This window comes from Thalia democratica, chromosome 7, assembly GCF_965202585.1.
Source record: "Thalia democratica chromosome 7, ktThaDemo2.hap1.1, whole genome shotgun sequence".
Classification (NCBI taxonomy): Eukaryota; Metazoa; Chordata; class Thaliacea; order Salpida; family Salpidae; genus Thalia; species Thalia democratica.
Window position 1 is genome coordinate 47448071 of NC_139171.1, and position 9890 is coordinate 47457960.

A 9890-nucleotide genomic window follows, 5' to 3' on the forward strand; every position below is an offset into this window, starting at 1 on the left:
TGTTTATGTGTTGAATTTTTTTAAACACAATAGTCTGGTATTCTTCAATCATGATTACTTTTCAAGATTATATTCTAACCTTTTATACTAATACAACGATCATGGCCATGTCAAACATGCTGACAAGGTCTTTCAGCCAGGCGTTGGGGTTCGTCAAACAGCAGACGGGAGCTCAAAAAGACTGCTTGGACTTCAAAACGCTGTTACGCTCCATAAAGAACGATTGCTGTTTGAAAGAGGAAAAGGTCGCGACGTACCTGCTCAGGTGCAAGGAAATAATTCCCGATATGTCCAAGAGCCAGAAGGTGAAGTTCATATTGTCGCTGATATATATCTGCAACTTGAACCTCTGCGAGGAGAGCGCCATTTGCTCTCTGGTGCCTTTTGTGGTGACTTTCGTGGACCAGTCTCTCACCGTTGTGGAGAAATGCGTCGGCTACCACGCCATGACGTCCATGATGAACGTGACTTCGAACCAAGAAAATTGTTATTTGTACGTCAACACGATTATTAAAGACCTCAATGACTCTAAACGCCCACGAGTAGTGAAAATGGCTTTAAAGGTAGCTTTACACATTTTTTAGTTTTTGTTTTATATATACTTTTTTATTATAATTTCGTTCAATCATTTACTTGCTTAAATTCGATTAAGTGTCATATTAATTAGTATGTAAAAAATAGTATAAGATAGAAGAGACAAATTAAAACAAAATTACATTATTATTAAGATTAATAGTCGTATTTATTATTTTACTAAATATATCTACTTTACATTAATTAATTTGATTGCTTTTAAAGTTTGTTTCAAAAAAATCTACTCATTCAGGCTGCTTCTAACATAAAAGAAGTATCCCTTCTCAACTCGCTCGTGAACCACTTTGAACGAAAACTGCACCACGACAACGCGGAGGTCAGGCAGCAAGCTTTCGTGACGCTCCATCGTCTGTATTTAGTGGATAAAAGTCTCGTCCGGGACGTTGAAAGCCACGTGAAGCTGGCAATTTGCGATCGCGATCCGCTCGTGATGTCGTACGCTTTGCCCTACATTCACCTTTTATTAAAGGTAAATTGCTTTTAGTTTAAAAAAAAATCAAGTTTTTTATCACTCTAAAAAAGTTTTACTATTGTAATATACAGCTTGTGTTCCTTTTCACAAGTTGAGTTTTCATCAGGACAACCGGCACCTCCAGCGAACCGCCAGCGGAAAACTGCTGCGAATTCTGCAGCAAGCTTTCGCTGGAAGGCTGCCCGATCACATGACCAGAGGGGGAGTGTGCGCCCCCACCACCCAGCTGAACCTGCTCAGAATTCTGTGTGACGTCACAGTGACGGACGAATCGCACGCGAACGAGCTCGATGTTTTGTTGAACCAGATGTTGCGCAGGTACCAGGTTAATTCTTTTGTTTCAATGTGCGTGTTGTTTTAAATGTAAGGCGTTCTGTTTTGTTGCATATTGTTTGTTTTTTTCTCACTTCGTGAAGAAATTAGAGTTGTGATGAACGTTTTTATTTTACCAAACTTGCTGTATAAACAATTCAGAGTTCAGTGAATCCAGTAAATCTTTATCTTCAATCGCAATGTGTACAACTTATATTCAAAAATCCTGAAAACATAAAGCACAGCTGCTTTCAATTAGCAATTAATAGTTTAGATGTGTTTTTGCAAGTTGATAAAACCTATGCCAAAGACATCAACTTACTTTCTATTGGTTTGTTTTTTTATTGATTTGAAATGAATAGAAATATTTAGAAACATTTTAATAATCTGATACATAATTTTAAAATATCGGATTTATTTTTAACAATTTAAAAACCTTGTAAAATGTAAGTTGATCTGATAATGATTTTGATTTAACATGCTAAAAATTAAAACATATTTAAACAAAAACTTATTTTACGAAAAACTTGCGATGCAATTTTTTTTTTTTTGTTATCAACCAGTTTTAGATAATGTACAAAGTTTTACGTAAGTATAAGTATTGTGTAAAAGGTAATTTTAAAAGAATACTGTTTTATTTTGATACTCTTACAAATCGGCATTTTTTAAACCTGATCTGTTTTTATCTACCTTTTGAAATTTTTAAAAGTAGTTGCATATTTTTTAAAGAATACTAAATGTTTCTGTTTAGGTTTACAGCATTTGTCTAGTTTATCTAGTATCAGTATATCTCATTGTTACAAGTTTCAAGCAGTATTAATGGAGTGTTTAAGTCACAACAGCTTGACTATACAAAAACAAGTAAGTTTTTATTAATTATATTACAATGTTTTATCATAAACTCGTTTTTTACTTATTTGTTTTCTAAGTTTATTTAGTTAGTTTTAAAATTTTTAATTCGTTTTATTAACATGCTATTGTTTGTAATTTAGTATTATTAGTTGTAAGACTATGTAAGCTTGATACTCTAACGCTAGGAACCATTAATTTCACTACTTGAGCAAAACTTGGTAACAATTTTATACAGGCTTTAATGGTTGTTCCAAGTCTTACAAACAACGAAAACAACGAGTCTGTATTCCAGCATTTGACATCAAAACTAAAGAAATATCAAAACAAAACCGACTTTAATACTTTTATGCAAATAATGAGTGAAAAATGTTGTGAAATATCCGTAAAGTTTTCATCTGGCTCTAAAGCTCTGTTAGATCGATTATATGAAATTGTAAGGTGTTCGGAGGAGTTTTGCTCAGATGTAGTAATTCGTACTTTGATAAAAACTATAAATGAGGGTTAGTGGTAGATTTAGTGTAAGTTATATGTCAACTAATTAGTAATAACATATTTATGAACGCAGGATTAAAAAAAAACGTTTAGATATATGTTTTAATTATACCCATTGCCCATATTTCCGAAAAAAAAATGTTTTATAAAAAACTTACAGCAAAATGTACATAGTTTTTTTAAAAACGCTCCTGCATCAAAAGTATTTATTTTAGCTTGTACTTATTTTTTGATTAAGAACTATTATTAAGTTTTATAAACTTATGCTTGTTTTCTTATCAAAATAATAGAAACTTTAGTTTTTTGCTCACAAAGCATCTTTTTTTGTTCAATGGCGCAACAAACATACGAATTATCAATGGACTCACATCTTGCCCCTTTGCTTGCCAACTGATTTGTCAGACAATTAGAGACAAAATTACTTAACAAAAGTACAAAACCTAAAACGTATTGCAGATATGTTGACGACATATTCTGCATTTTCGAAAACAAAGAACAAATGAGTCAGTTTGATGAAAAACTCAACAAAATGCACAAATATATGAAATTTGTAATCCAAACTTTTCAAGAAGGTAAATTACCATATCTGGATACACAAGTAGCAATAAAAGACAACAAGATCATCAAACCTATCTACAGAAAACCAACAAGCACGGGCGTACTTATGAACTTTAACTCGTGTGTACCGCAGTCGTGGAAGAGAAATTTAATTAAAAATATGTATTACAGAAACAAAAATCTCGTCTCAGAAGATCTACAACATAACAAGTGACAAAAAGTTAAAGAGCTTTTGATAAAAAACTCTTTCCCGACCAAGTTTATCAATGAACAGATACAAAAAAAAAAAACATTTAGGCAGAACTAATTGAAAATACAGATGAAAATAAACGCTTCATTACAAAACAATATGTTAGAAAGATATCCGAGAAATTCTCCAAGAACATCTAAGCTGTGTTCGAAGAGATCGGAGTAAAATACGTATTGCATATAAAACACAAAAAGTAGGGAAATATTTCTCCTTAAAGCACTCAATAAATCGTATGTATCAAAGTTGCTTAGTCTACAAGTTTACGTGTACAGGTGATCTGAACAACCAATGTATTGGTGAGACTGAATGACAATTTTTCGTAAGAATCAAAGAACATGTGACTCCAGCTAATAGTGCAGTATTTAACGAATTGTGCATATTGTACAAATTATAACAACATTTATAATTCTTTAGAAATCATTAGAACGTGCAGTTCAATAATGATCTATTATTATATTGTTTATTGTGCAATGTTGGACTCTAGCATCAAAACCTGAGCCAGTTAAACAGGACACACAAAAGGAAAAAGAAAATAAACTTATATTCAACACTTTAAGATAAATTATATATATATACAAAAACATAATTTAAATGAAAACACAAGTTAAGCACAATATGATATACAAATGAACTAAATTAAAAAAGTTCAATTCAAAAATTCAAACTTATATATTGCTTAGTACACACAATAAAGAAGTTTGTCTAAAATCATCGCTTATAAAACAAAATTCATAATTACAAAACAGAAAAAAATAAACTGATAGTTTGTAGGGGGGAGACGTAGGGAAAAGAAAAAAACATACAGAAGCTTAACTAATTAAAAAATTTCAACCAAATTTGAATAATCAGCTGGGTCCTGATAAAGGATCAAGAGTAACTATTTTCATATTTTAATAATATATTTTGTTTTAATTCATTTTTTGTTAAAAAAAGTTTATTTTTGCTAATTATTTGTCGTTTTAGTTAATCATGTTTTTTATAAGTATTTAGTTTCACTAAATTTATATTGTTTTTAGTTAATTTGTGAGTGTTTATATTTTTTGACATGGGAATTTGTGAGTTCCTAAAGTGCTTAAATTGTTAATAAAAGTTATAATGGAAAAAGTCTTGTGTCTTGCAATATTATGGTATTTAAAGGTCTACATTTGATTTATACTTTTATAGTTTTTGCTTTGATTATAACATGGTACTTTAAGTATAGTGTGTGTTTTAGCATGCGGTTCTTTTAGTATCAGCTTAAAGGTATATCAAAATGAAGGGTACTTGCTTACTTTCACAATCTTAATTTGTTTGCTTTCAGCTTATTTAAATCCGAGTTGAGTTTTGTATAAAACCATCCCTAAACACTTTTAAATATACACCACTAATTTGTCACATATTTAAACTTTACAAGTTATATACGCTGTTGATGACTTTATTGGAACAAACTAATTGTGTGGAAGTTTGTGTTATTTAGATAACTTAAGCTAAATAGATTCTATACGTTATTGTTACTTGCAGAATACGACAAAAAAGTTTTTATTTTATTTTGAAAACAAAAAGTAATAGCTTGTTTTATTATTTTGAAATACACTTACTGTTATACCAATATTTTGTTTTAAGTAAAGTATTCAAATTTACCTGACATAAGATGTTAGTTTTAAAAATGCCATTTTTAAAGGTTCAGACGATACGAAAAAAGACGAGTTAAGTAGATGTAAAAATATACTCTCGCAAGAAACTATATCTTACAAAGCTTATCAAGTGGTTTTATATGTTAGTCTAATATTTTACTCGAGGCTTTTTAAGAGAAAGTTAATTAAAAAAATTGATGAAATTAATGCTAAACTTAATTTATAAATTTCTATATGTTAAAATAATTTGACGCTTTAATATTCAGTACATCTCTTATTAATAATCTAAGGACAAACCGAAGTTGCTTAAATTTCTATTACGAGTTATTTTATGATTTTTTAAATTTCCTTACTTAAGCTTAAAAGAATAAAATAGCTTTAGTTGTAATTTATATTTTGCTATATCAAAAATGTGTCACAACCTGTAAAAAGATATAAAGCATAATATGTAAATTCAACCATGTTGCAATTATTATAGTAGGTTTTCCTTAGAAAAATTATTTTTAAAAGCAACTGTTTTTGTACGCAAACATTTTATTAAGTTGTTTGTTTGTTAGATTTTGCCGTTTTTGCTTGTTAAAGTCACTTGGATTTAACAACTTTTTACGTTTTTTTTTTATAAAGTTATTGTATTAGTAATAAAAGCAATAGTTTATACTTGGAAGAACATTATAACTTTTAATTTGTTTATGTTATTCGTAAATAAAAACATTTCTTGTAATTCTTAGATAGTCAGCAGTTATTATAAGTACTTTAATGATGAAACTTTAGTTGAAGTATTCGAAAGTTTAGCAAGACATTGTGAACAACTAAAAGATAAAAATGTGAGTTTTATTTATGTTAAATTTTATTTTATATATGCATATTTGCAACTAATTCGAACATTTAAAGAAATAAAATTTGCTTACTAACACTTTTACTTTAACTTGTATCCAAATGAAAACTCTTTATTTTGTAGTATTCCAAGCATTTTGAAGCTAATAATTCAGGGTATTTCGGAATTTTTCGAGGATTCTCAATCGCTAATGTTTGTCATTTTAAAAATTTAAGTAGTAATACTTTTCAAAAATATAAGTTTAAAAAGTTGTTTTTGGGTTTTTTATAGCTTTTATTAAGTATGTTTATTTAAGAAATATATAACTTAATCATTCTAGTTGTATCAGTGATGCAGCACCGTGTAAAAGATATTGTAACCTATCATTTCATCCAAAACTTATTTTTATAAAGTTATACTTGCATATAGTTTTCGACTAAATCCAAATTGAAATTTTTAATACATTACTTAGTTGAAAGTACTTGTTGTTTCGATAGTTTTTATAGTTTGAGATCTGAATGAACTCTGCTATATAATTTTATGTTTTGACTCAGTTTAATTTTTATACTAAGTATTCTTCATTTGTTTTCACTTTTAGCATAGATTTACTACCATTATAAATATTGTATATTGTAATCAGTGCTTAATATACTTCCAATTTTTTTTTCTTAAAATTAGAGTTTATTCTCCTCAAAAGTATTTGCCACAGCTTTACATTAAATCTGATAATACTGCATTTAAATTAATGTTTAGTTGTTACCAGGGGCGTCGCGTGGGGTGGCACACTGGAACTATTGTTCCACTTGTTCAAATAAAAAAAGAAGAAAAAAGAAAATTTCCATTAAATTCGTTTTTTTATTTTCTTCATAGAATTTAATTATGTTTGTTTTTCAAGTTTTACATTCGATCTTCAAATACTCGGTAAATTTTTGCTGCAAGCTCAATTTGTGTCAGCTGCATTTTAAACATATACAAATTTTCCATACAAAAAGTTATTAAAAAGCTTGATTTTGGGGCTGCATGAAATGCTGCATTTTGTGAATTAAAAAGTTAGTTTTTAAACTCTTATTTCCAGTCAAACTAAAAGCCTATTATTGGAGGGGGAAACAAAACAATATATTTAAAAGTTTATAAAACCTATCTTTTCTTTTAATATTTAAGCTAGTAACCTAAAAACTTCAGGAAGTGTTCCTAGCTTGATTTAAAACAAATTTTCTTGATCTTATTTGAAAATATTAAAAAAAAATTTATGACACAAGTTGTAAAAAACTTTTTTTTTAACTAAAAAAAATACTCAAATATTAAAAAATCTGATCCTACAAAATTATCAATTATTTTATAATTTTTAATAAAAAAATTTAACTCAAAGTACAATCAATTTCTACAATAGAAATGTTTATTATTTAGTTAAGATTAAACTGAGAAAGTTGCAGAAAGATTGCTATAAAACTGTAGGAGAAGATAGATATTTAATGAAATAGTCTTTTTTTGCTTCATTCCTTCAATATTACTCATTTAACATATAACTTATTTAGCTTTCTGACTCTGTACCCTCATATCTCAAAAAATAATTTGATATTTTCAAAACGGTAAGCTAGCTTAGTTAGAGGTCTTCAAAATGAGATCAACATGTAAAAAATAACCTACCCCCTATGCCCTTAAACTGATTTTGTTGTTGTTTGTTATTATTTCGAATTATTTTTTTTTTATAGCTTGCTTTTTATGTCTTTAAAAACTAGCTATCATCTGCTTTTGAATATTTTCGTATGTAAACATTTATTTTTAGGAAATATTGTTAATTGAAATTACCTTGGTCTACTGGAGTTTTTTTTAATTCTTTTTATTACTATTTAGTTAAAATTATTTTAAGTTAGTAAATTTATAACTGAGCAAATAAGAAACTATCAAGTAATTTAGATTTTAAAAAAAGTAGCTTTAGTTGTTAAGAAAGAGTGATAATATATACAGGTATGAGATCTATATACATTTAAGGTATTTATTTTTTAACACTTTATTTAAGATTCAACTCAACAAATTCACTAAAGTTTCTTTTGCCTATTTCTTCATATTACCTTTATGATTTTTATCTAAAGTTTCAAACTAGGTAATTTTTTTAATTTGACAATGCCAATATGCAGCACCCCCTAACAAAAAGGCCACGCGATGCCACTGGTTGTTACCATTAGTTATTTTTAGAGGTATACTTTAACAAAACTTATAAACATTTTTTTGTTTACTTTTAGTTTTAGAAATGTTTGTAAATAACTAACTTTAGGTTGCTTAATAGTATGCACTTTTTAAATATGTAATTTAATTACCATACAAACCAACTTACAGTCGTACGTAGATGTATTTTATTTCTTAAACCATCAATGATCAAGTAGTTAGATTATAAAGTATTTGTAAAGTTTTCTTATGAATAGAACGTTTATTGTTTGATAAATTTTGGTAGTTGTAAAGTTTATAAAGATATACGTTTTTGTTTCAGTAGCGATAACTCTCTACAGTTAACTTTTTACTCCTAAATTTAAAAGACCCATAGTGCAAAAAAATTTCTATTTAGACGTTTTACCAAAAGTTTTAACTTTACAAAAAATGTTTATGTTTAAAACACGTAGATTCATTTCTTTATTATATAGCTCATAAATAATTGATAGTTAACTGTCCTAATTTTCCAGAACCAGTGTGTGTTGAATTTCGCCTTATCAGTTCACACAGTCATGTGTACCTCAACTTTTTCTGGCGATGTCAAGTACAAAATTCATGAAGTCGTAAAAGTGTTTTCAAAGGTAGTGGAAACCAACCCAGCATTGTATCAAGTAAAAATTTTTTATTACTAAAAGTTATACTGCTACCTTCATTCATTCAGTTTTCAACTACTTACCACAGGTGTTAAGTCAAATAAAAGATATTTATTCAGATGACAGTTTCAATAACGATCTCGAAAGTATAAAGAGCACAGCTGAGGTAAATATGCTGTATAATTATTCTATTGAGGTTTCAAAAGTTTTAAGGCAACTGTTTTAATAATTAAATTTAAAACCGATTTAATGCATTTTTAGTATCGAATTTGTTAAAATCAAAACAAGCAATTTTCAGGACGAAGATTTCAGCTTTCTCGACCAGTACATTCCAACCACTCCAGAAATTCATCCTGAAACAATTTCGAAACAATCCGAGTTCAAACCTTCTTCTGTTTCTTCCAAGAAAATTCGCAACAAACACGACATGGCCGCCCACGTTCACCAACCGGCTTCCAACCAGCAGCAGAAACCCTCCTTCCTGCAGAAACTGCAAAACGAACAAGTGAAGCAAGGCGACGCGCTGCAAGGATCGGTTTTGTGGGGATCCAACGCGATGCTGTCGTCAAACGGCAGCCCAGCCACGTCACAGGTCCTGTCTGATGGCGTCACTGGCTCGCGCGATGACGTAACCGATGAGCTGTTCGGCAACGCGCTCTTCAACCTGAGCATGGACTGACGCGGAGCTGGGGGAAAAGCCAATTAGTATTAATTTTAAGTTTTGATTTTGATATCTCGTTGTTGAAACTTAATTTGTAGTAGACAAATGGTTAGCACTGCTGTTTTTCACAATAGAAAATTTATACAGTAGTTTTAGTTTTTAAATTGTTTTAATTGTATGGTATTTAATCAAAACTTTAAAATTCGTTTTTGATATTTTTTGATAAGATATTTTTAGATCCAAATAGTTTTTTTAGTTTTAGTTTAAAAATATACTTTTAGTTCAAACAAATTATCTTCATCTATCATATTTTTTTAACTAACTAATTTGTACTAGTTTTCTATGCTATAATGAACCTGCTTACTGACTACAACTCTCGAGACTCTGTTTATAAATACTTAAATCAAAATAGTTTGAATGAACATATAATTTATGTATACTCTAGAGCAGGGTTTCACTGACGTTTTTCGA

At 29.0% G+C, this 9890-nt stretch overlaps 1 protein-coding gene across 1 annotated transcript; it reads left to right on the plus strand.

Annotated features, from left to right (window-relative positions):
* Positions 1–50: 50 nt before the first annotated feature.
* LOC145841013 (AP-4 complex subunit epsilon-1-like) lies at positions 51–9597 on the plus strand. The gene is made up of 11 exons (XM_082948372.1): positions 51–563; positions 827–1063; positions 1173–1391; positions 1541–1709; positions 2130–2239; positions 2466–2730; positions 5191–5285; positions 5872–5967; positions 8636–8776; positions 8847–8924; positions 9057–9597. The coding sequence occupies exons 1-11, from the start codon at positions 51–53 to the stop codon at positions 9435–9437; spliced, it is 2304 nt and encodes a 767-aa protein (XP_082804498.1). The 3' UTR covers positions 9438–9597.
* Positions 9598–9890: the final 293 nt, after the last annotated feature.